We start from the raw sequence: 27246 nt of genomic DNA, 5'->3' as shown, positions 1-27246 counted from the left end.
ATCTATCAGTATAGTGGGCCAAATAAAAGTTCCTCAACTGTACAGGTACACAACAGCTGGACGGCTTCCACACCAGCCTGTTACCACTGCCTGATGAATTTACTACAAGCCTGAAGAATTCTTTCCCACTTAACAATCTCTATGAGTGCTTTTTCAAAATTAAAGATTTCTAGTGTTTTAAAACCTAAGTATAAGAAGTCGCCTTTATGGGAAACCACAAAGAACGATGCTCACCCCCAGTTAATGGCTTCCACTGTTTCAATGTCTAAGGGGTCCACAGATTGAGGTAGGGCCTTGTACAGGGAGGCGAGTCTGTCCGTCAGTAGTTCGCACAAGCAAGTGCTCTGGGTAAGGCACTTCGCAGCTGCGGGCTCTGGCAAACTCACTAACAGCATCAAGCCCTCACACGCTTTCACGGCTATGCGGCCATCCTGGGGAGAAACACACCCCTTCAACGCTTCAGTTAGATACAGACAGAACCAGACTGCTGAGGACAATTTGATATAAAAGGATTGCTTCCACTACAAATGCATGCTATTGCGATTATGTTAGGGGAGAAAAAAGTAAAGACGATGACTTACAGGGCTTCGGGTAAGATTTAATAAGGAATTCACTAAATTATAATCCTGGTTTGGACGCACTACTGAGGCCTCTGGCAGTGACGCAGCACTGAGGTCGTCCAAGCTTGTAGACAGGTCATCTGTCTGGGGCGGGGGCTCATCCTCCGACTCTGTGTGCTCCGCTGCAGTAGCACTAGACGGCTTCTCTGGTTGCCGAGACTGTCCTGTATCAGTTGACAAGGAATCTTGACCTTTCAGTGTGTCTTCTGAAATTACATTTGGTGCTCCTTTAGAAGCCCAGGACTTCAATTTGTTCTGAGGAGGAGAACACGTTTTGAAAGTTTCAGGTTAAGAACTACTCTCGGTACCAGAAGTCCTTGGCAGTGGATTTTTCTATAATTAACGTTTCCCATGTCTAACTGAAATAGCACAAGTGTTACATTAAATAAAAATATTCAGTCATTTAACCAACTGTGTTTGAGGCCTACTTCTAAAATTGCAAAGAAATTAATGATTCTCTACACAATAACTACAAAACGTTTCACACTGATCATAAGCATTCAGTAGTACAGAGATTATGGCAGTATTTGACTATTTCTAGAAACATCTAGAAATAAAATCTCAGTGGGGGAAAATTTTCTATTCAGGTTTTTTTTCTCATCACTAGGTTACTGTAAATGTATCATCTCAATGTTAACACTTCTAAGATCATTGGGGAGGCAAATTTATAAACAAAAATACTTTAAAATCAAAAGTTACTAGGCTTTGATTTAAGATTTCTACAAGGCCAAATCTAATGCGTCAGAACTTTTTCTAAGCATTTTTCTATGTTTCTGCTATATAAAAACACAAAAGCCTACTCTGAGGATATTTTCATTTGTGTCCAAGGATAAGTAGATTTGCTTGAAATGCTGGCATGGCCCATCCCCAGACATACCCAAACACAAAGAGAATCCTAACTGAAGCAAACTGTTAGTTTCACGAGAAGAGTGCCTTCCTTTCCATTTGAACGCAAGAGTAAAAATCGAATTACACACACACACACACACACACACACACACACACACACACACGAGTTGAAACGTATAATGAACCAGCTTCTCCCAAGGGCCTGCCTCACTGCTCTGCTCATCACAGACGCACAATAAAAAGGCTGAGTGAATTCAGGGTTCCACTTCTAATTACCAATCATTTCTACTGCTTTAAAACTACGGGGGAAAACAGCTCTTCTTGAGCGACTGGGCTCAAAGCCTGTATATGAAAAATAAAACAAAAAAACAAACAAACAAAAAAAAAAACCCAGCACCATGTGGTACAGAGGCTGTCTTTCTTCCAGTGACCGTGTTTGGCTCCTTTGTCCATGACAAGGTGGCTGGGTGTTTGGAGTTGCATCTGCATCTTCTATTCTGTTCCACTGATCCTCAGTTTTTTTGTTTTTTTCTGCCAGTACCATGTTGATTTTTACCACAGTAACTTAACAGTATAATTTCAGGTCAGAGATTGTGATAGCCCCTGACTTGCCCTTGTTGCATAATCTGTAATAGCTAAATCTTAGAAACAACCCAAATGCCCATCAATTGAGGAACTAATAAAAAAAGATGTGATTTTTTTTATATAATGGGATACCAAGCAGCCAAAAAAGAAGGATAAACTTGAGACTCTCATAGGTAAATGGATATAACTCGAGACCGAGTTATATTTATTTCATAAGTCAAATAAATCAGATCCACAGTGTAAATATCGTATTATTTCACTAGTGTGAGAAAATGAGTAAGTAACTAAGATCTAAAATGTACAATAGATATTGGCAATAGGGAAAAAACTGTCCAAAAGAAAAAACTGTGATGGGAGAATGGGAAAAAGAAGAAAGGGGAAAAAACCATATATACACACAATCAAGACAGTTAGGATAATTATACAGTTAGTGTCTCCTAGCTCACTGAAAAGGAAGATTTGTGCTAACGTTGTTTGGATGATACTTCAGGCCTATATCTTGTACTCTGAACAACTACTATAACAATACGCAATGTATTAATTATTGTTACTCCTTACTAGCTTGTTTTGGAACTGTTTTGTTAATTTTTTCTTCTTCTAAAAAAAAAAAGAAAACCACTCTATGAAAATCAATAAACAGTCAGCTGCACAGCATCATCTTTGTGAAAGTAAAACATTTTAATCCCTCTAATGCACTAATGGTATTGTTGGAAGAGCAGTCTCAAGAACAAAAGGAAGAACCACACCCTAAACTTTCTCAAAGTGCAAGACTAGCATCTCCATCTTGTCAGGTTGTATTTAGTACAAAACAGAGAAAAAACAGATTGTTGGGTCTCATCAAGATCTTCTGAATGAGAGTATCTGGAGATAGAGCCCCCAAAATTTGCATTTTGAAAATTTTCCGAGGTGACGAAGAGCTGTGGCCCTAATTCTTAACTTTGGTTCCACCAAAACTGTTCCCTTTCTACCTTGAGGGATCTCACAGCTCCACACATATTTACGCACATAATTCTTCCATGTCTTAAACAACCCTCCCAAATCATAGACTTGCAACACTACCAAATACCGGCTCATTCTCTCCATTAGCGTATCAGGGAGATTCAAAGCATCCAGAACCAAAATTATCATCTTCCCTTCAAAACAAGAGCTCTCCAAGTGCACTCCCTTCCACTAAGCAGCTCCATATTTGGTTCAAGACTTCAAGTGTTTGAATAGTCCTTTCTCTGCTCCCTGCGCAGTGAGTTATATTACATAGAGACCACCTCTACACTGGAAGCACACCTCTACACCCCTCATCTCAACCTACCACTTTCCATTTAGTAACAGTCCTGGTTCTTGTCTTAGTTAATCCATCAGCTTCAAGTTGGTTGCCCCACTTTTCTCTCCTCCTCCAAAGGAAGTCACTGTACAAAATGCTGCCACCAAATTTCACCTCTTAAGGCACAGATGATGTCACACACCGTCCCTGATCAAAAATCATCAGTGGCTCCGCAATGTCTACAAGTTACCACAAACACCTATCTTGCAGTTCAAACCCTTTGAAAACATCTAGCCTGTCTGTTTGGGCTCAGTGCCATCCATATATCCAAACCATACTGTTCCTTCCATTCCCCTTGTTTATGCCTCCTTCTAAACACCTGTCAAGTAAATCTCAAAGAAGCCCTCTTCCATAAAGTCCTTCCCGATGACTTCACACATAAGTTGTCTCTTCCTGCTATGGGCCCTGAGAGCAGTTACTGCCTCTTCTCATGTTTCTCATGGTGCCCTCTCTTAGGTCACTGTGTCTGAACATTCACTTTACCGTCTTCACCAGACTATAAAATTCTCTGAGCAAAGACTATTCGTAATTGATCTGCCATATACAGTATACTTAACACAGAGTTAGATGCATATGGTAACTAATATAACAGAACACACGTTAGATTTCAGGGTACAAAAGCATGAGAACTATAAAGTACTTCTGTTACTATCCATACTTAAAGCAATAAAACTGCATTTTACCAAAGATTTAATCATTCAGTAAGAGGTAATTGAGCAGTTACTATGCTTTGTGCTAGACACCAGAGGAGCTGTGCAGACCCAAAGATTAATAAGACAAAGTCTTTGTCCTCAAGAAGTTTGTTTATTGGACAGCAGGAAAATTGAAAAGCACACAGCAAGGGAGGCTGTAATGACAGATGTTAGAAGCATGTGAACATTTTTATCCACTCAGAAAAATGGAGTTAGCTGCCACCTCCGGCTTTGGAGAGATATATAATATAAAAACACAGCACAGAGCGGATACATTGCTATTTGTAGTGAGGTTTAAAGTTGTATCTCACCACTGACATCGATAGGCTTGCAAATTTATTCTGCTTCTGAAGCAAGTTTAGAGGCCTTGAGAAAGAAACCCATCAGGCTTAAGTTTGGGGAAAATCTTCTGCATCTAAATTACATTACGTTATCTAAGAAAATTTTCAAAATCTAGTATTTAACCAAACTGATCACCCCACCCTCTTTTTTCTTCCTGTGGTACTGGCTAGGACTGAAGTCAGGGCTCCCACACTGACCTACATCCCTAGCCCCTTGTCAATTTTTATTTTGAGGCAGGGTCTTGCTAAGTCATTAAGTTACTAAGTTGCTCAAACTTGCAATCCTCCTGCTTCCTGCTTATCTCCCAGAGTACTAGGATTATAGGCCTATGCCACCAGGCCTGGCAAACTGATCCATTTTTTATAAACATATTAAAAACCAAAAGAACTATAATGCTACTTTCATTAACAAATCTTTAGAAATATGAAATACTATAGAAGCTAGGAAGACCAAAGATTACTGAGACAAAGCCCTTGAGCTCAAGGAGCTTATGACCGACAGGAGAAAATGAAATGTCCACAAATAATTCCAATGCTAGGGAGGCAATAAAAATGGACATTAAAAGCATACAAACACTCCTATCCACTCAGAAAAATGGAGACAGTTGCCACCTCAGGCTTTGGAGAACAATTTTGAAGCAAAGTTATAAAATAAGATACAAAATATGATGTGCGTCATGAAAAAAGAACATTTTCAGTCTTTACCACTAACTACAAATTTGAATTTACAGAGTTCTGCAGCTGGGCTGCTAATGTACTTCCCCAACAATGCATTATAATAAGATACTAAATTATTTATTTAAAACATGTGAATGGAGGACAAATTGATCTATTAGGATGGCTAACATTGAAGAACAAAAAAACCTGGTAGCAATCAGTGCCAGGTAAGAAAACAGAACAGGAACTCACCTACACTGCTGATGAGATGCGAGATGACAAAGTCACTACAGAAAAAGACTCCAGCAGCTTCTTACCAAAATAAATGCAAAGCTACAACCTGGTAATCCTACCACTAAGAATTCTTCCCAGTGAAATGAAAACCTAAATTCAAACAAAAGCTTGTATGTGACACTGAGGCTTTTATAGGTAAATGGATATGACTTGAGACCATATTCTTAAGTGACATAAATCAAACTCACATATGCAAATACCATATTGTCTCCCCAGTGTAAGAGACTGAAAGAGTAAATAAGATACCAAATATTCAAAAAATTTTGTGAAAGGGTAAGAAACTGCTCAAAGGGGAAAAAATACTCAGAAAAAAAGAGAAAAGAAAAAAGATCTAAATTTGTAATATACACACTTAAGATAGCTAAGATGATTGTGCTACTAATTCTATTAGTTCTTGGAACAAAACAGGTAACATTCATAGGATTAGATCAAATTTATAGGTTTATATCTGATAATCTGAGTAAGTCTTTTGAAGATAACTAGATAAAATAAAAACCTTAGTTACACTCCTACTAGCTTGTTTTGAAAGCCTATATTGTCATTGTTTTGGGCTCTTTCTTATTGCTATTTACTTGTCTCTTCTGTTTCTTGTAATTTATTTTGCTTTGTTTTGTTTTTCCCTTTAATACAGGAAGGATAGATGTACACATATAGGCTTATACATAACTAGAGCTTCTCCTAGAGATTACAAGAATCGATTTTATTACATATGATGGTATGAACATCTACTTTGAAGAAAATGAGGCATTATGGTATCCACTATTGATTTCCTATCATCTTGAAGTCCAGGAATGCTTTTATTCTAATTTTGATTGGTTTTCGTCTGTTTTAAATTATTTAATTTCAATGTATGTGATGGTATAGACAGCTATTTTGAAGAGAACAAGAGACATTATGGTAACCACTGTTGATTTCCTGTTGTCTTGTTTTGATTGCATTGTTTTGCTCTGATCTGCTTTGATCTCTTTTGTTTTGTTCTCCTTAAAAAAATTCATAATTGTCAAAAATTGGAAACAATCCCAAAGTCTCCCCACCAGATGAATAGAAAACTGCACTGCTATCTGTACAAGGTAATATTCACCCATATAAGGAGGCAAAGTCATATATTAAAGGATAACAACACAGGGTCGGGGCAATGATAAAAGTACCATGTATTTTGATTGTGGTGCCAGTTACATAGTTACATGTGTTGGCCAAAATCAGAACTATACACCAAAAAGAATAAATTATACTGTATGTAACTTGTACCTTAATGTTTAAAAAAACACAAAGAAAAAGGATAGTTTCTAAACTAAAAAGACAAAGATAGTTTACCTTTTCTAATATACTTTTAAATGCTTTCATTGTTAGAAAAAGAAAAGCAAGAAAGCAAGAAGTACACAAAACTTATTTTCTTCTTTAAAAGTGGTAGTAAAGTACAAAACATCAGTTGATTTAGAAAACTGTACTCTGGTGAAAAATCACACATTACTCACGCTGCAGACTAATTCAAGCCTCAGCAAAAATATGCTGCCAGGTTATAAACTTCTGTGAGTTTTTAATACAGCCATTCTTTCTGACTTTGGTTTTGTATCTGTTCATCTCAGTACTGCCCTATATATCTGGCTCAACTGCATTCTTTAAAATCTTTTTGCCCCAAGAGACAGCAATTTAGAGTAAAATGGTCTTAAATGAAAAAAAAAATTTCTAGGAAGTGAAACAAGCCATGTAACAATTTTCAAAATGTAATTCCTCTTAAGATTACTCACAGTGCAATTTTCATAACAACCTGAATAAGCACACTTGAAAGTTAAGATGCACAGCCTACCTCCAGGAAAAAATTAACCAAGTAGGGATCCTGCTTCAGCTTTGCACACACAATGCAGAGAAACTGAATCTCTTCATTTTCCGTTGGTGTTGCAAGTACTTCACCACAGAGTCGAATTAATTTCTGCCAAAATACATTTTAAAACTTATAAAAAATGTAAATAGCCATCTATAACCTTAATATTTAAAAATCTCAAGTAACAGAAATGTCTTATATTAATCTTTACCAATCTTTACCATCATCTACATCTAAGTAAATTTACTAATAGTAAAATTTTCAAGTTCTTATCCAAAAAAATTAGTGAGGTATACAATAAACTCTACCTCTACTCATGAAGTCATGGAGGGAAAGTAAAAAGAAAATTAAGGTATAAAACCTTCAGCAGAACCATAAAGATATGAAGTACAGGTAACATGATCTTGCACAAGGAAAACTCTAGTAAATGCTAATTTGCATGTTACTTTTAGAATAGTTTCTATTAGTAATCTTGGTTTTATTAAAAAATAATATAAAGGGGCTGGGGATTTAGCTCAGTGGCATAAGTGCCTGCCTTGCAAGCAGGCAGTCGTGAGTTCGATCCCTGGTACCGATAAAAACGAAAAAGACAAAAAAAAAAAATAATAATAATATAAAACTATTTCTACTCTAAAAGAAACCAAATGGGGCCAGGGGTTTTGCTCAGCGGCCTACGTGTCTGCTTGGCAAGTACGAGATTTTGAGTTTGATCCCTGGTACCAAAAAAATTAAAAAGTAAAAGAAACCAAATGAAATAATTTTATGTAAGAAGAAAAAAATACCTGCACAGGCCGGTGCACATTAATGTGTGGAAGTAGTGGCTGCCGGATTCTTCCCAGAAGTTTAGTATAGAACACCAGGACCTGCTGCTTCATTCCTGGAGGACACTGGGTACAGAAAAAGCAAAAGGAAAAGAACAGAAAATACAAACATACTCAAGAGCTTAAACAATGTTTATAAATGTATTCTGCAAGGCAATGTAGAATTTGACCACTTATTCTGTCAGAATAAAAAAAATTTCGTTGTTTTTGTTTTTCTGAAATGAGGTCTTACTATGTAGTTCACACCAGCCTTGAACTCACAGCAATCCTCCCGTCTCAGCCTCCCAAGTGCTGAGATTACAGGCACGCACCACCATGCCCCAGCAAAATAAACATTTTAATCAACATTAACGACTGGCATTCCAGAAGTAAAATTATACACTTGAGCCATAACAGTGTATGAGACCACAGCCTCCTGTAATTACAAACAGCTCGATAACACACTGTTGAGATGAGAAGATGGTCCAGGCAATGCCACCTGGGTATGCTAGATGAACATGAAACTCCTAACACCCTGCCAAAGCAAAGGCAGAAGTTTCTTATCTCCACAAATAATGGAAACTCAACAACTTTCCATCCCTACAAATAGGAGTAAAAAGGTCAGGCTCTCTCTGCTTCCCCCTTTTTCTCTTGCTGTGGGTTGACTGTGAATCAACAAGGCTATATATTCCAAGACTAAGTGGTTAGTATTGCCTCACACATAAAACAATCACAAAATGAGCTATTTCCAAAGTAAAGCATAATGACATGCTAACTAGAAATAGTATCATCTAAGGACTAGGAAAAATAATTTTTGTAATCGAAGATTTTTTAAGCTAGCAAATACTTCATATTACTCAGATAAAACACTAATATTTACAAGTGTCTATTTCAATATATATTTACTAGTATACAATTACTAAGTTAGAGCTCAAAAAATCATGCAATATTGATTCAATTTTATGTTATATAGTCTCTGCAAGGAACAGAAGAAACAAGGCAGAAGGTGAATGAACTGTAAGTTATTAGGGAACAGATTTGTTGTTTAGAAAATATAAGTGGAATGTATTTAACTTAAAAAATGAATTGGAGCATTATAGATTTAGTTAAAAAGGAAACTGTTTAACAGTATTCATAGATCTATTTGGTGTTCAATGCACTCATTAATTTTACTTTGATTTTTCAAAGGTACTACAGAAAATTACAGAAAAGAACCACACATTTTCAGAAGTAGGGGACACTTATGAACAATCACTTCCGTGTTTGCAAAGGACAGGAAGATTCACCACAGGTGACAGTGTGTTAGTGACACAGGAGGGACTGGAAGCCGGGCCTCCTAACCTGGAACCGAAGTTCTTCTTCTTCCCTCACACCGTCAAATTCAAGGGGTGAACAAAAAATACGGTGAGCACTTAAATTTTTTAAAAGGTACTGCAGTAAAAGACACACTGCCATTAATTCCCCTCAGGGGGGACAGGGACATAGCTCAGCAGCACAGCGCCTGCCTGGCAATTGCGAGGTCCTGAGTTTGACTTCCAGGACCCCCCCCCAAAAAATTATTTTTTAATTAAAATTTAACCCCCCTCAAAATATTCCTCCTTGTTTTAACAGACTTATCCCATTGTTCTCACCACTTTCTGAAACAATTCTGGAAGCCTTCTTTATGAGTATATCCTGAATTGATTAAAAGTGTCTATGATAATTTCTGTCAAATAAAAATATTACAGTGTGTCTTCATTCACGTTATTCACCAGATCTAGCACTGTGTGACTTCTGGATCTTCCTAAAGTTAAAATGACCAAGAAAGGTACATGTTTTGAGTCAGTTCAGGACATGGAGGCAGCCATGACAGCACATTTAAAGACACACAAAAGAGGACTTTCGGAACGGCCTCAGAAAGTAGCCAGAATAGTGGGGCAAGCGTGTGCAAAGTGAGGGGCGGCATTCGGAGGGGAATTAATGGCAACGTGTCTGTTTCACCGTATTTCCTAGTCCTACCTCACAGTTTGAAAACTTTCGTCTCTCCAGGAGAGTCAGCATGGCATAAGGTTTCGGTCAGAGACAGACCACGTATATGAGGATAGTCCAGTAAGTTACAATGGAGCCAAAACTTCCTATCACCTACTTTTTCTGTACCTTTCTGTATTTAGATATGTTCAGATCCACAGATACTGATCATGGTGCCAGAAGTGCCTACTCCACAGTAATGTGTACAGCCTCAAGGCAGAAGGCGCTTCCACTGGGGTTTGTGTAAGCACACACTATGATCACACAGAGAATCACCTAAGGACACATTCTTCAGAGCGTACTCTTGTCATTAAATGATACATGAACATAGCTTGGAAGTTTTGTGGTGCAAGATATTATTTATATACGAGCGTTTTCAAAGAGTTTTCTAAATTCATTAAGCCTAAAAGTTTTAATTGATTCTGTTCATTCTTTCACTGAATATCAGAATAATCAGTGACATTCTTCTTCAAAACAATAAAAAATGATTTTTGTAAACCAGCTGTCATTAGGTTTTCATTTCCTTTGATTCTGAGAGTGATATGCTTGCACTCATTTTCAAAAACATTTACACTGAAATTCTCAGCAGCCTCCATATCACTTTTTGTCCTAGGGCATTGTGGACATTTGCTATCTCTGTGGATGTCAGGGCTCTACAGGGGACTCCATCCACGCCCCTAATCTTAACTGGAGTCATGCCATGTGCAATGTGTGCCTCTAGAAAAACAGAAGTACTTGGGAGCTTCCTTACGTCTGAGGCATTACTGCACCCACTGCATACCCAAGGGGATGGGCAGATTAAGAACTTACATCAGCTTTCCCCAAGGTATATAAAGTTTCCAAGATCTTGTGATGGAGTAAATATTCCATACATGGCCCCGTCTCTCCAGATTCCCGTTCATTTTCTTCTTGAACCAGTATATCCAACATCTGTTCCAGATGGGATGGAATGTTTGTATCAGTCACTGGGGCTTTATCATCTAAATAATAGAAAAATATTTATCAAACCAATACTCAAATATTTTAAAACTGCCTATTTGCACATAAAACACTATCCATATTTTCCTGGTCTCATTCCAAAACCTGGACAGTTATGTAACATGTCACACACACTGTATGATTATCTTTTTTTTTTTTTTTTTGTACCGGGGACTAACTCACAGCCTCACATTTGCCAGGCAGGTGCTTACACCACTAAGCTAAATCCCTGGCCTGTAAGATTATCTTTGCAAGAATTAAGAAGATGCTTTTGCCATTATTCAAAAACTGAATCAATACTCTGAAATATATTCTAGCTAATATTCATCTATAATAATTTAGAACTAAAAGCCGCTTATGGGAACATGATTAGAAAAAAATGTAAACATCAAGTTTCTCTATATATTTAAAAAGTTTTTAAACTTTTTTTTTTACTTAGCCAGTTCCGAAGATCTGAATTTTTAGTTTCTTAGTATAAACATTGGTTACCCTTGAACACTGAGTTGAGTAGCCCAAGATAAATGGAAAGGACTGGTTCTGTCTTTGAATTCTACTACATCACCTCCCGGCACTGGGAAGACAGTCATTTGATGCTCTCAATCTCTCGCCATCTATAAAAATACAAGGAACCAAAAGGAGACCCTGCTGGTAAACCTTCTGCCACCTCCTCCTATTAATACTAGCTGTACCTAAAGCTGTTTTTTCAAAGTTGACTCTCAGGAGAATGTTTATTAAATATTACAGATTTTTAAAAGTGAAAAGGTTATTGGTATTTTGAAACACATCACACTTCAACTTGAAAACTACATCAACCTCCTCGTGCCGTATAAGGGTTATTCTTTTATTTTCCTTTGGTACCAGGGATTGAATTTATGACCTCATACTTGCCAGGCAGGCACTTATGCCACTGAGCTAAATCCCTGGCCCTTAAATTATTCTTAATAAACTGTGAAGTTTAATAAACCATCTGAATACAAAATACATTAGGAGATCCCAAGTTCTTTCTTATGGCTGCACCGGCATTTGCTCAGTACTTCTACAACCTGTGCAACACAATCGGAGTACGTTATTTAGTGATACGCTGCTTTGTACACGTGCACTTGTGGGTGTACACACAGAATAAACCGTATACTCAGCTTAACAGATTTCCTAGCCATATACGCATATCCATCATGACAAAGTCTGAGACGGTTGTTCAAAGTATAGCACTATTACACAACTTGGATTCAAATCTTGGCTCTCACTTTTAGTTGGATGACCTGGTACAAATTACTTAAGCCTTAATCATCAACATCTATTACACAGAGCTGATGCACAAGAGTATATGTGTCGCATGACCTCAGTGAAATATACGGAAAGTCCACACAGTGAAAATTCAAGAAATACCAACTTCTTAGGTCTCATTTTATATTATTCTTCTGAGTAGTCTCGTGCTAAAAAAAGGTATCTGGTAAGTCTGCTTATAATGCACTTAAAAAAAAAAATGTTTTCTTCTTGTAAATGAAATATATACACACACATTTGCGGAAAGAATGAATGTTCAATACTGGTTTGAATACAATTATTTATGGAGGAAAATGATCAGATTCCTTGTTTTGGTTTGGTTTTGGTACTGGGGACTGAACTCACAACTTTGTGCTTGTTGGTCAAGTATTTGGACCATTGAGCTAAATCCCCAGCCTTCAGATGTTTAAGACTTAAGAAAAACATTAAGTGTGAATTTATTTTGACAGGTTTAAAAGCCTCTCTTCACTCTAGATTTCTAAGCTATCAATGTTCTATGTATATGCTATGCTTTCTATTTCCAATGCCTTTAAGCTCATCTACTTTACAAACTCCTGTTCATCCTTTACAGCCCAGATCAGACAATGCCTGCTATCTCTTCCATCTTCCTTCTTTCTGTACTTCACACTATCTGACTCAGCTTTTGTTCCCTGTCCCTTCATTGTAATGCATATACTTATTTCTGCTACTAGATGGAGAAAAAAATCTTTTAAAAAAGAACCTGTGCATTTCTTAAAGTCTCAAAAGAAGAAAAAAAATCACAAGAGCTAAGAAGAGTAATTTGAAAAGGCAGCTCCTCTTAAAAGACATTTCTGTAGATCTGCTGGCTAAACACCAGAGATGTTAAAACTGTATTTCATCTTTCAAGGTTTCCGTCTTTTTCTGTCCAACTGTTACTTATTGCTTAACTATAAAGGTTTTGTGTTTTTAACTACTCTCACTTTTCCCACTTTGTTAGCTGACGTGTGTCTGCTCTGCACGTCCACCGGTGTTCGCCAACATGTTCCTCAGGGGAACCTGTACTGCCACACAGCGAGGCACCACATATCACTATTTCCAAGGTCTTCGGCACACAAGTCAAACTCAGCCCTGTCATCGGTGTTTGAAGTTCTACTGAAGCCCAGGAATCTCTTTGCTTGGAGTTTTGTTGCATTAAAACAGTGGATTTGAACAGCTGCAAGACAGACTACATGGCCTTTAAGACCCAACATATTTACTATCCGTCCCTAGAAAGGAAAAGTTTGCCATCCTTGACCTACTTTACCCACAGTCTCATTATTTATTCTCTGTCCTTTCATTCACTGAGAAAAACAAGCAACCGAACATAACAGCTTGACCTCTGCCCATATCTGCCTCTTCCTGCACTTACATTCTTTCCCTCTTGTTTTGATGCAGAAGAAGTCATCTCATCTTATTCTTGCGTCATTTACTAGATTGCTCCTATCGAGTTACAAACTGCAATATCTTACATCTATAAAGAATATTTCGAAACCTTTTCTTGCTGCCACTTCTTCCTCAGTTCCTCTTTACACTGACACTCGAGAGACAGTCTACACACCTGGTCCACTCATGTTCCCTCCACTTCCTCCTAAACTTACTCCAATTAGACTTCTTCCTTCCTCCCTCCCATTAAAATGGATTTTTATCAGGAAAACTAATTTTTCTTGTCTTTTTTGAGACAGGGTCTCGCTATACAGTAGAGACTGGCCCTGAGTTCATTTTGTAGCTCAGGCTGGTCTCGAATTCATAATGATCCTCCTTCCTCAGCCTCCCAAGTGCTGGGATTACAGGTATGTGCCACCATTCCTGGCTAAGAAACTAATGAGCTTTCTGTGGCTAAGTGCAGTGACCCGTTCTTAGTCTTTAGCAACCTTTGATACAATTAATCTCTCACTCTTCTGGCACTCTCTCCTGCTGTCTCCTCTCCTGAATAAAAGTAGCTCCTTTGCTAGTGTTCTCTTCCTCCAGCCTCTGAACGCTAAATCTAACGGTGGTCCTGTACAGTCTATTTCTTCTGTTTTTCCTCCTTTCCTAGAAATCTCTTCCGATTTCAGTTTTAAACCCTCCTTACATACTGATGACTCTTAAATTTCCTGTCTAGTTTGTATTCTGACATACCCAATTGGACAGATAACTGGCACCTCAAACTTACCACATGCAAAACCTTCTTCCAAATCTGTAGTACTCAGTACTCAGTAATGACACCTCTAATTTTTCTTGTTTAGGCCTAAAACTTTAGTTACTTACATATTCCTACATACCCAAAATTCAAGCTATCAGCCTTCCTTTAAACTACATCCAGAATACAATCATTTCTTACCAGCTCTACCTAGTATAAGCTACCACTTTTACCCCCACCCCCACTACTAGGGAAGAAACCAAGGGGTGCTCTAGCACTAAACAATATCCTCATCCTTTTCTAAGGCTCTTGCTAAGCTGCCCAGGCTGCTCTTGAACTTGTGATCCTCCTACTTCAGTTTCCCTAGTAGCTGAGATTACAGGCATGTGCCACCATACCCAGCCTATCATTATCTCTTGCTTAGACCACTGTAACAGTTTGCTAACTCTTCTGCCAGCTCTAAACCGCTATCCTTTCAATTTTTTCTTTCTCACAAAAGCCAAAGTGATTGCTTTAATATACAGATTACGTTATAGCTCTACTCAACTGTGAGAGACCGCCACGCTGCATTCTCCTGAGAAACGAAGCTCCCGCCTTCATTTTTTCCTGACCTTTACTTCAACCCTATTCACTGAGATGTACAGAGTTGGCCATATCGAACCAGATGGTCCCTTAATAAGCTAAAAGAATGTCTGGCTGAGACACCAGTGTGTCTCTCTGCAGCACTTGGGTGAGAATTGCACTGCCCTTCCCCCCCACCCCATGGCTAGAATGGGGGCTCAAGCAAACGCCTGTGCAATTCCAGGGCTAAGATATGAGATAACATCTCAGCTGAGGCCATGGTTCTCAAAAGAAATTATATCTTCCTAGCAGTAAAGGTGCCAGTTTTGCAAATCAAGCTATCCTTTGCTTTGCTATTTGGAGGGTCTTTGTGCCTAGTACAAAACTGCTGTTTCTCCTTACAGCCAATACCTGCAAAGTTTCTCTTTCCTAGTGCTCTGCCGTGACCACCACCTACCTTTTGGTAGCTCATGGCCTTTTGTTCCACAGAGAACACTGGGCATCCCAGAGCTCCTCAACTGCAGAACTTCCTCTCTTTGTCTTTCTTTTGTGTCCATATTGCTGGGTGGGATGCCTGAACCCTCCACAGGGGTTTTGGTACTCAAATCCCTTCAAAGGCTTCTTACTATAGAGAAAAGCTCAAGCCTTTACAATGGATTGCACGTCTCTGGGTGAATCTGTGCCTCCACCACGACCACCACAGCATTTGTCTAACTTCACCACCCACCAGGTTTTTCCTCTTTTACTCTGCTGAAGACACAGAGGCTTTCTTGAGTTCTTAGTATCCTCATGCTCTCCCTGGACAATTTCTGACTTTTTCAGCAAGTTTGGTGCCTCTCTCATTTAGATTTCAGTGCAGAAGTCACTTTGAGCAGTTTAACTTTCGCTTACCTCAAGTAGCCAATTGCTATCCCCATCTGTCAAATACAGAATTTTCTCCCCCTTCCACTTAACACTTCTCAGATTATATACTTTCTGCATTCATCTATTAACTGTTTCCCTTCTCCAAAATCAATCTATAAGCTCCATCAGCACAGGGATGCTGCCTGTCTGACTAACCACTCTATCCCTGGTGCCGAGAACAATGCCTGACACATAGTAGATGCTCCCTAGATATATTATTAAATAAATAAAATTGAATCTAAAAGTTAAAATTGTTTGAAGTTAAATATAAAATAACTTTTAAAATTTACTTTGAAATAAATTTTATTATTTTACAAATTCTCTGTTGAATTAATTGATAATCATCATTTTTACTTACCTGAAGTCTCTATGTAATAATGAGTAATTGCCTTCCAGTGATAAACAAAATCTTCTTGTAAAGGAAGAGAGGGTGCAAGCTACAGAAATACACACAAAAAGATCACAATAATTAATTACATGACATTACAAGCTTTCCATAAAGTACAACTCTGTATTTGTCCATTATGCTACAAAAGCAACATAAAAATATGGGTTGAACTTTAACTTGATTGTGTGTGTCAGATGTCAAAGAGAAACACACTATGCTGAAGCCAAAGTAAAAATGATTTATTATGAAACAGAAAATATACATTTATCAACATTATTATTAAACTACAGTATTGGGCTTTTTTCCCTTTCCCTATAATTGTGGCTTCAAAAGTAATTATATTGAAAAAACAGCAATATTCTGTTATTGAAGTACCAACAATATTCTATCACTGAAGTATCAGTAAAATGAAATTACTGATAGCCAGAGATCTTTGCACCTAGGACTTTGAAAGACAAAACAGCAAGGGTTGTCAGCTACGCAAATGGTTACACATCACCACTAGTAAACATGTGGCAAAATCAATATCATAATCAGATTAATGTGTTCCCTACTTTCCATGACATATCAATGTAAATCTTTTCCCACTTAAGTCTGGATTAGGCAGTGCATATTTTCAGCAAAATAACTGTATAAACAAGGCCCTACCAAGTTAAATCCCACAAAGTGAAACATGTTTTACAGTTTAAGCTTTGAGACTCAGAGCCCAAGTTTTAAGGCCAAAACTGTATCTGTTCAGCTATCTCTCTGCAAACTAACAAGTATTCTCCATGTGTGTCAGAGAGAAAAAAGCTTGCAAAAATCTTTTCCTTAAAAAGAGTCAGGGCCAGAGTGCCTCTATTCTGATGTCATCAATCCACTCTGGTCAGAAAGTAAGAGTTGACCCTGCTTAGTTCAAAGCAAACAGGTTTCTGTTCTGAGAACATAAGATATGGCAGAGTAATTTTCCATTTTCATATGCTTCTTCTGCAAATGACCTAAAGCAGGTCAAGTTACTCCTGGACCTCTTCGTGTTCCAGTCTGACTTCTTAGCAGTGACCTCCAAGTTGACAACCCTCTCCAAACAATTTCCAAGTTATTGTGTAAACTGTAAACACTGGTCACATACATCATACGTGTCTCAATCCAAATGATGAAATGTACTTCTAAAAAAAAAAAAACTAAAAACTTTCAACAATCAACATCATAATGCTAAGTCTTCAACACTTGCCTATTTGCACTTACTCTGAATACACTGGGTTAAGAAAATATAAATATTTACATTATTTTACAGTAGAATGCTGTGAAATCCGTTTTAAAAACTTTAAGAAATGAGTCAAAACTTCTCCATACTTCAAGAAGAATATGGAGAGAGAAAGACTTACAGGAAACAGAAAAATTTTAGGAAGAAAATTAAGAATGAAAGTACATATTAACTTGGGAAAACAGAATAATCATTCTGGAAACTTTTAGTTAAAAATCTTTTAGTGAGCTACTTGTTTTCAAAATACACAAGATTTCCCTAGTTTTTGGTTCTAGCTTTTATGGACTATCATTATACTATTAAATACACAAATAAGTGGGACAAACACAAATGGGATTTACTCTTTCAAGACGTGACCTATTTTTTGAAGCATAAATGAGGTGCTCTGCTAAAATTTCCCAGGGGAACCACCTAGGTCTTTATAGAACTACAGCATCCTTTTTCCAGGTTATTTCTCCAGTGGGTCTTAACTATACTTTGAGGGTGTGTCACTCAGTCAAGTGCTGAGACCTTCGTCACAGGTTATAGCCAAACTCAAAGCATATGGGTTAGTTAATCTTCTGTACTGCACTCCTCTCCCCAGCCAGATAGCTAAACAGCTATAAACTGCTAATTTAGCTTTGTCACAATCTTACTCAAGCATCAGCAAATGTCCTTAACTCTTTTAAACTGCCTCATAAAATTACCTTCTGGACTAATTCTAACACATAAATCATCTATTTTATCATTGCATAAATCCATTTATGCTCTGGGCTTAAAATACTTTAAAAAGAAAGAGATGCACCAGTCAGAACCAGGAGCACCCATTTCACTTTTTACCACACTGAGATTAAATTCTTTAAAATCCATGCAATTGCTATCTCTACCAAAGATGACAGAACGCTTAACTGAGACCAGCTTTCCTGGCAGTCTGACCCTCCCACATCAAGGCACCATCCACCAGTCTGACCTCTCTCCTAACCTGCACTCCACTTGCGTCACTGTAACTACCCATCTGGTCTACTAGACTGTGAACTGTCCCAGAACTGTCCCAGGATGGCGTCATCTTTTTCAGCATTTGATCTCCTACTTCCAATCCAGAGATGGCACAAAGTAGTCAACAATATTAAAGGAAGAGATGCGAGGTCCAGCACTCACTGGCAGGCAATGAGTCACCACGTGTCGTGCAGGCCACAAACTTCCGCATGCTGACTACATGGGCTTAAATTCTCTCGATAAACTCCTACATTGCTCCAACTCCTATCAAGGTCCCAAAGCAGCACACTGACATGCCCCAGGAAACACAGCTTTTAACCAGAAACCAGGACTTTCTTCAAAATGCCCAATATGCAAAAAACCTACGTGGATAATTCAGATTAACAACTAGTGTTTAACAGCCCCTTCTGCTTTAACTGCTTCACAAATCATGCATATTCTGTTTGTTTTTAATTAAAAATGTCTCTTCTTTCAGCCTCTTTCTTCCTTCCTCCCTTTCTTTCCCCTTGTACTTGGGATTGAACATAGGGCCTTCCCAATAAGCTACATCCCCAGCATTTAAAAAAAAAAATTTTTTTTTTGACATAGTATCTGGCTAAATGGCCAAACTGCCTAGGCTGTGCTGGAATTTGGAATCCTCCTACTTCAGCCTCCCAAACTTGTGGGATTATAGGAATGTGCCACCACACCCAGCCACGGTCAATTTAAACTCCCTTCCATGTCTTCACTAGGCTCCATAACCTAGCTGGTCTCAATCTGCTCCAGAAAATATTCCCAATTCCTACAAAGTGCCTGTGTTCCCTTCCTCCTACGGATGGCACTGGCCTGGCTGAACCAGTCAATTCAGTAGCAAAGATCACCTACCATTTGCTGAACACCTTCTTACTGGATGCCAGGCACTGGACTAAGCAATTGCTGTAATGTTTACAACAACCCTATGAAATGGATCTCATTAGCACCGGTAGCACAATTGGGCTGGGAGACCCCTTTTCCACCATTCACCAGAATATGGGCAAAAACTCAGGCCAATCCTCTTTCCAGTTTTCTAAGAAAAATCGAAAATAAAAATAACAAAGACTGAAGAACTCTCTCAAACTCCAGGTCAGAGCACAATGTGCCTGTTAGGTCTTGCAGCTTAACCTTTAGTAACCTTTTCTCCACTGGAATCTCCTTAAAGGTCCACACAGATGGTCTCAGGTAATTTAATCAGAGTGAATTCTGGGAGAGGCATGGGTATTTTGGTGCCTCTCACATGACTCAGCACCCCATCAATCACTCTGTCAATCTTATCCTGAGAGCCAATGAGAGGTGTCAACAAAGGTAAATGCTTTTTCTTTGGCCACTGAATGTACACATGCAATTCTTTGCTCACCCTACCCAAGAACTTAGCTTCTTATCTCTGGGTTCCATCCTGCAGTATCATAATTACTTCCATTGTATAATGAGGAAATGGAGATGTACAAAGATTTGATCACTGTCCAAGCACATAAGTGACACAGGCAGAATACAGCTGTATTCTCTCTGACTAGAGGCTACGTCACGTTCTTGTGTGTTCTTTATGATTTAACTTACGGATTTGTTTCCCAAAGCACTGTGATCACGGACACAAATATATGGTACCTTGTTTCCTTAGCTGTGTGCTATGCTTTCATTGTAGCTCATAAAACATTTGCTGAATGAGAAAAGGGTTGAAGTTAGAGAGATCACTTGTTGGAAAAAAACACATTTAAGGGAACAATGAGGTGATGGCAGATGCCTGTCATCCCAGCACTCTGGGCCGCTGAGGCAGGATTCCAAGTTTCACCACAGCTTAGTCAGTTTTATAACTTAGACCATGTCTCTAAGTAAAAAAAATTTAAAAAGGGTTGGAGATGTAGCTCTGTGGGAAGGTCTTGGGTTCAGATAGAAGGTCTTGGGAGAGATAACTAAAATGTTCTGGATGTCTGAGGTTAATTTCCCAGGCAGCAAGAAGAAATGCTAGTCCCAGCAATCATCACTAATTAACTCTGTTATTGGAAGACAGAACATTGCATTTGAATTCTAAAGGATGACTTTCATTGAATGGTTAAAAAGAAGAATGAAAACGTCTTTGACATTATTGCCTTTTCGGTCTCCAGAATTAATGGGCCTGAAGGGTTGGCCTGCTGGAATGTAAGAAGAAAGAGCCTCTGGCACATCACCTGGCCCTCAACCAATCCTAAACCTTGTGAAATGGAAAGTGCTACTTATCCTTTTGGAAAAGTGCTAAAATAATTTGACCTAATTCAGAAATTTTTTTTGGTGGTAATGGGGCTTGAGCCCAGAACTTTTGTGTTGGGCCACATCCTGAAACCTTATAAAACAATTTTTTTTTTTCTTTTAAAACAGAGTCTTAACAAGTCACTGAATTGCCCCAGCTGCCTCTTACTGCCTCGGTCTCCTAGAGTGCCTGACTTCAGACTTGAGACAAGCAGCACCTGGGTAACAGAAAACATTCATTTGGTACCGCTCTTAGCAGTCAATCATTTCTACACTTTGGGACAATTGTCCTTCTGAAAAGGAAGCAACAATTATACTACAGTTCTAATTTTGATCAAGTATGGATTTCTCCTATACTTTTAATGTCTGACAGCTTAAAAACACATTTTTCAAAGTCAATCTTTGAAAACAACTTGGTTATATTTTCCTCTATGTAAGAACTTAACATGAAGTGAATAAAAACCATTTCATGATAAGGGCAACTCATCATCTAACTTCACTTAAAAGAAGATGAATTTGGTCAACCTTAAACATGTGAAGGCCTGATGCAGGTGAATACTGAAACCCACAGACTGGTCAGAGCAAAAGGTTGGGAAAGCCTGACTGCAGACACACACAGACAACAAAGGTCACGTCACCCTGTAGGTACAAGGTCACCTCCCACGTACCCCTGGGAGCCACAGCACTTGGAATACTGCGTCAGAAATGAAAAGGAGTATGAAGCTAATGATCGGAGAAATAATATAATATGATTAGTTGATAGAAAAAAGCACCAAGTAAAAGAAGTATGACACTCGATAACTGGAAACTAAGGTTGGGTTATGAACAACCATTCTCTAAATCCCACAGGATGGCTGCTTTATCATCATATCTACGTTCATTCCCAAGAGAGAATGTTAAAAGGAAAAAAAGATATAGAATACATTGAAATTTTTATCGCCTTTCATGGTGAACTGGGGAGGAAACAATAGCCGGAAAAACTACTGATGAGCCAATGGAAACATCACATTTCTAAAGAGGACAACACATTGACTCCCAGGACCAGGTGAACATACCCTACCTGCACTTTTTCTCACTAGCCTCCGCATAGGAGGGAGCCTGGGCAGTAGAGAGGCAGAGGTGAAGGCAGAGAATTTACACGGATAATCTGGCAAATGCTAATAATATGCACAGAGATAAAAAGATTATGAGGACAGGAAACACAGGCCTCAGAACAAAAATGAGTCTAAACAGGATGAGTGGCAAAACCACCTTTCCAATCACACATTTCTGTAAACACCAACCTGACAGGTAAAGGCCATAAATAATGTAGTAAAACTGCATTCCCAATTATCGTAATATTTAAGCAATATGCACTATTAGAAGCCAAAATAGTCTCTACATTTTAGAAGAATACAAGGGCCAAGGATGTTGCTCAGTGGTGCAAGGACCTGCCTAGCAAGTGCGAGGTCCTGAGTTTGATTCCCAGTACGAGAAAAACAGTACAAAATATAAATATTACTGTTCTTATAAATTTTGATTAAATTCTTTTACATAATGATGCTGCAGACTGTGACTAAGAAAATAAAACTAAAAGCTGTGTCTACAATAGTCATCTCCTCATGGGTAATAACTCTTCTTCATTTATGACACCCTTCTCTTGAGGTTTCCAAAGGTCCTGGGCTAGAGCTAAACTTTGTTTTTAACATTTCCCATATATCACTTAAATAAAAGTGCCCTCAGGCTTTGTTTTTACAACTGAAATAAAACTATTTTTGTCATCTGGCCGTAAGAAAATCATTTGGTTGTGGATTTTAAAGTACTCTATCACATAACCTAAACATCAAAAGACAATACTATTTTTAAAGTAAAGTTGCTTTGCAGAGTGCATTTTTCAATTTGGGCAATTCTCCCAGAATAAAGTAAACAACTGACATAACACGACTATCCCTCTTACCACTACAACAGCGGCAAAGCATTCTCTTTAGTCTCTTATTATGATATTTGAATACTGTCTGTCTCTCTGTTAGCGTCTAACCCTCCAGGAAGAGAAACCAAGAGCGTCCAGGAAGAGCATTAAGACAAAAAAAAAAAAAAGCAGCAGATGGCCTGAGCGTGAAAGCTGCTAAAAGCACACTGGCTCGGACCTCGCAACTCCTATTGCAGATGGATCGATAAGGTGCAGCCGAGTTGGGCCGCCAGGCCCGAGGAAGCAAAAGCCAGCACGATTATGAAACGGGTCCGGCCAGCTGCGTCCTCGCCCGAGTTCCCCACCGCCAGCCCGCACCTCTGCTCCACTGGCTCCCACACGCAAACCAAACCCCGACCCTGCCGTTTCTTTTGTCTTGCTCGACCAGGGCCACTGCTTCCCGGGGGTCAAGGGTCAGGAGCCCGGGGACTCCCCGCGGCCAGCCAGGTGCCCCCGACCCCAGGCGATGGGGCGGTCGTCCCGGGGACCCCGCGCTCGCCGCCGCTGGCCTTGCCCGCGCCCCGCCGCGGCCCCCGGCCTCGCCTCCACCCGCCCCGTCCCGCCCCGGTGGCCGCGGTGCCCACTCCCCGCCGGCGCGGAGCTAGGCCGCCGCCTTCCCAGCCCGCCGACCGCGGCCCTCCCGCGGCCTCACCGCCTCCACGGCGTGCTGCAGGATGGAGGTGAACTTGGAGAACATCCTGTCCCGGGACTGCAGCAGCCTCTCCCGGGACGACCTGGAGAGCTCCTCGATCCGCCGCCGCCGCCCCTGCTGCGGCTGCCGGGGCCGCTCCAGAGTGAAGGCCGGCGCGGGCGAGCGAGCAGCACGAGCGGGGCGCCGAGGCGGGTCCGGCCCGGCCGCTGCAGGGTCGGGCCGCGGGTGGCCGTGGACGCTGGGCCGGGGGCTGCGGTCAGAGCGGACTCGGGCCCCTGAGGCTCCCGCGGAGGCGGCAGCGGCGGCGGCGGCGGCGGCAGCGGCGGCTCGGACACCGTGGCAGCAGCAGGAGGCTCGGGTTCCTTCCGCCCGCGCTGCGCACCGCGGCCTGCAGGGGGCGCTGCTGCGGCCGGGGACGCCGGGCCAGGCCTAGGACTCCGGGGTGGAGCCGCTGCTTGGGGTGCCAGGGGCCCCGGCGGCCTTCAGCCATTGTCACGGTTTGGTTTTTCCAGGGGAAGTAATGTGACGAGTTCGTAGGGAAACGCGGTCTTTTGTAAATGCATACAACAGTGGGAGGTTTGTCTTCTAAGGACTTGGAAGGCTGGTAAGAAAAAAACCCCAAAACTGAATTCCTAAAACAAACATGGACATTGGGTTTAAATGTGGAGTTTGAACAAATCAAGCACTGCAGACCACATGGCTTTGCTGGCTGTAGGACAGATTATTATTGATATTCACCATTGAAACAGAAAGTCCCAGATAGACTAGTGGTGGGATGGTTCAGTTAAGTGATTCAGTATTATAATTTATTACATGTTTGGTAGGTGTGGCAATTCGGTGTAACATTTTCAATTTAATTATCGGATGACATGGGAAAAACATGAGTGAGGGCCAGAGTCAGAAAGGATTCTACAAAATGCGTAGATTTATCATCAGTCAGTGTACGAGGCGCGCTTACATGAAAGCTTTGTAAAATACCATACAACTGTTAGTCAAACATCAAAGAAATTAATTCAGGCTAGGCAATTTTAAGTCGAGTTAATAGACTTGACAAAAACTTGGAGACCTTTGTTTTATGCTAATCACTGTTTTACAAAAAAAACCAGCAAGTTCTTGATAAGGTGATTTAAATAATGAAAATATGTGTTTGTAATTGCATTAATTGAACAGAGTAAAGCTAGAAAAAGTCTCAGCCGTGTAGAGTGGGGTTAAGAGAGCAGGCTCAGAAGCTGGTAGTCTGTTCACATTCTAGTTCTGCTATTTGCCCACAATCATTGAACCTCTTTGGGCTTTAAAGTCTTCATCTGTACAAAGAGGAAAACGACAATTCCTGAAGTGGTTGTGAGAATTAATTAATAAATGTAAATCATTTTAATAGTGTCTACGTCATAGTAGGGGGTATATAAGCATTTATTATCCTTGTTAGTATTTAATAAAATAATAGGGTCAGAAATCTAGATTTAAGGAAGATACCAACTAGTCCTTCCCCCTATTTTTGTTTTGCATATTCCTGCTTGTACCGAATGCCAGATAAAATCAACCTTCATTTTGTTGTAGTCTAGCCTCCAGGATGCAGGAAGCATCCTCTATCATTTGCTAAACATTGAAATGTGCACCTTACCAAATTCTGGCTCCTTCTTCCTGCTTCTACCAAGAATATGTACTGTTCATAGTTATTATTCACATAGTTTAAAATGGTTAGTCATATTATTAACCATAATTATTTTCCTGGTCTAATTGTCATGTATTCATATGGTATTTTTTTATAATGCCTTGTAACCACTAATTCTATAAGGAGGTCTGTTTAAAATAGTCACTGGGGACATGATCTGGAAGGACATATCATCCTCCCCAGCTCCTTTTGCTTTTTGCTTCCTGTCCACCATGAGGTGAGCAGGTTTCCTCTGCCCAAGCCATTCCACCATGCTGCCGTCCACACAAAGGCTAAAACTTCTGAAACACAGACCAAAATAAGCTCTTCTTCCTTTAGACTGTGGGTGTTGAGTGTTTGTTTCAACAGTGAGGAAAGTGATTAAGGTATGAGCGGGAAACAAATTAAGATCACAGTGAGGTACCATTTTATAATTTCTTAATTGAAAAACTTAAGAACCTGACAATATCGAATACTGAAGGGAATGGGAATCCATGGAATTGTTCATACAATGCAAATAAAGTATAAGTGAGTATAAAAATAAATAATTAAAAAAGAGGCTTGAGTTGTTTGCATTTGATGCCTATCATTGTATACTTATTTTAAACATAATAAAATCTATGTTTTGCTCTAGGTTAATATCAATACGAAGGATTCACTACCTCATATCTAATTTCCAGAAGATATACAGTTGGGGTAGTATTGTAACTGAGAAGATATTCCTGTTTCTTATTCTCAATCTAGAATGCCTGGCCCTACACATCACTGTCAGCCTGATATGTGGATACGGTCCAGCCTATATCAGCAAATTGTGATTTGAGGAAACGCAAGAGGGGCTTCCACAGACCTCCAAAGCACATACCAGTAGGTTTGTTTTTCTGAAATTTCTCAACTAGAACTCCAGTTCTTTCTTCCTTTTACGTAAGTCAATGAAGACATTTAGTCCCTGTTTTTTTTTTTCAAAAAAACCTCAGAATGACTTAATTTGTTAAACTCTTTTCCAAAATTAAGTGAGTTTAATCAATTGAAGACACAAAAAACCTAAAAAAGTAAAGCCCAGTTAAAATGGAGTTGAGAAAAATGAGAAAACAAGAATTAGATACCAGCTTCCAAAGCCTGGTAGACTTCTGATGAAGGATGTAGTATAAGTTTGGAGCATTCTCTTCCCAAACCTCTCTGAAATGACAGTAAAAGGAATTTTTATGGTTTATATCTAAAATGTTCCCCCAGTGCCTTATGGGCTGAGAAGTGGGCTTTTCGAAGATGACTACATCATCGGAGTTAATAGCTAAGTTGCTATTAGAATGTGAATTCTGGTCTGAAGAGATGGGTCACTGGGGATGTGGCTTGAGTCTCTTTTTTTCCCTGTTCCTCTTAGGATATCTGTCTCTCCGTGTCTGTCTGTTCCCTACTGCATTCCAGGAGTTCTTTGTCTTTTGCCATGCTGCCCTGTCTCAGAGTCTGCAAACTATGGACTGAAACCTCTATAAACTGTGAGCCAAAATAAACCTTTCTTTCTTTAATTTGTGGATGTTGTGTTATATGTCTCAGCAACAAGAAAATAACTGTAAAGATTTGTCAAAATAAAACCCAAAAGGACAAATAAATAGGGAGAAAAAAGGCAACAGAATTTCAGGCATTGGAAACTGTCTGTAAAGGGGTTAACTGATGTGGCTGAACAAAGAAAGCTTGAATCTTAAGGCAACAATGAAGAAATCCAGGAACCAAAGTAATATTTGACTGTGTTCACAGAACCTGTCACAGCTCAGGAATTGTTAGCATTAGGTGCTTCTGGGAGGAGTGGTAAAAGTAGGACCAAAAACAGCCGGATGGACTCAAAGTTTGTTTAGAGTTAGTCTACAGGGTTGGTTGTCACTCCTTTCCAATCCTGATACAGGATTAGAGACTTGCTCCCAGGGAGGAAAGAGGGTCCATATTGGGAGTAGGGGCTGGAAGAGGATACAGTGAAAGTAAGCATTATAAATACGGAGAAACCCAGCCCAACCTCATCGTCCTCCTGTCCTTCAGAACACACAGGTTAATTTGATCCCTCCAAGAGTAAGATAGGAGTGTTCCTCTGAAGAATCTGAGTAGTTGAAGAGAAAGGACCTAAAGATACAAAGAGAACCCCCCTCCCCAGCTCCATGCACATGATCTGAGCATGTTTTAAAACTGTTTTAAAAACTGAGCAATCAGTTTTATCATACAACTTTCCTCAGTAGGATCAGACACCCGGAGATAATCCAAACTGAGAGGAAAGCTTGTAACATGAATGACAGAGACCAAAAGAAGCAAACACAGAGAAAGAAGGAGGAATGGAG

At 39.6% G+C, this 27246-nt stretch overlaps 2 protein-coding genes across 6 annotated transcripts in view; one reads left to right on the top strand and one right to left on the bottom strand.

Moving 5' to 3' along the window:
• Fhip2a (FHF complex subunit HOOK interacting protein 2A) overlaps positions 1-23420 on the bottom strand; it is a 36870-nt gene extending 13450 nt beyond the window's left edge. Inside the window, exons 1-7 of one of the 2 annotated variants that reach the window (XM_063244795.1) lie at positions 23275-23420; positions 16189-16267; positions 10796-10965; positions 7961-8065; positions 7164-7286; positions 582-875; positions 235-449 (exon numbers count right to left, since the gene is read on the bottom strand). In XM_063244795.1, coding sequence (XP_063100865.1) covers positions 235-449; positions 582-875; positions 7164-7286; positions 7961-8065; positions 10796-10965; positions 16189-16267; positions 23275-23319 — 1031 coding nt within the window. In that variant the 5' untranslated portion in view covers positions 23320-23420. The remainder of the gene's footprint in view (positions 1-234; positions 450-581; positions 876-7163; positions 7287-7960; positions 8066-10795; positions 10966-16188; positions 16268-23274) is intronic. The other variant, XM_063244796.1, reaches the window with a different exon arrangement.
• Positions 22663-26448, top strand: LOC134475216 (tumor suppressor candidate gene 1 protein). 4 transcript variants are annotated; one of them, XM_063244799.1, is made up of 3 exons: positions 22663-23878; positions 25670-25793; positions 26304-26448. In XM_063244799.1, exon 1 carries the CDS (start codon positions 23089-23091, stop codon positions 23551-23553), a length of 465 nt encoding a protein of 154 aa, XP_063100869.1. In that variant the 5' UTR covers positions 22663-23088; the 3' UTR covers positions 23554-23878; positions 25670-25793; positions 26304-26448. The 4 variants fall into 4 exon arrangements, with proteins under 4 accessions (XP_063100869.1, XP_063100868.1, XP_063100867.1 ...); XM_063244800.1 differs by having other exon boundaries at positions 23297-23878; positions 25670-25789; XM_063244798.1 differs by having other exon boundaries at positions 25670-26448.
• Positions 26449-27246: the final 798 nt, after the last annotated feature.

This window comes from Cavia porcellus, unplaced genomic scaffold (genome assembly GCF_034190915.1).
Source record: "Cavia porcellus strain 051 isolate PalLab524CR breed Dunkin Hartley unplaced genomic scaffold, mCavPor4.1 scaffold_2, whole genome shotgun sequence".
Lineage (NCBI taxonomy): Eukaryota > Metazoa > Chordata > Mammalia > Rodentia > Caviidae > Cavia > Cavia porcellus.
This window is presented reverse-complemented; position numbering and strand designations above follow the sequence as displayed.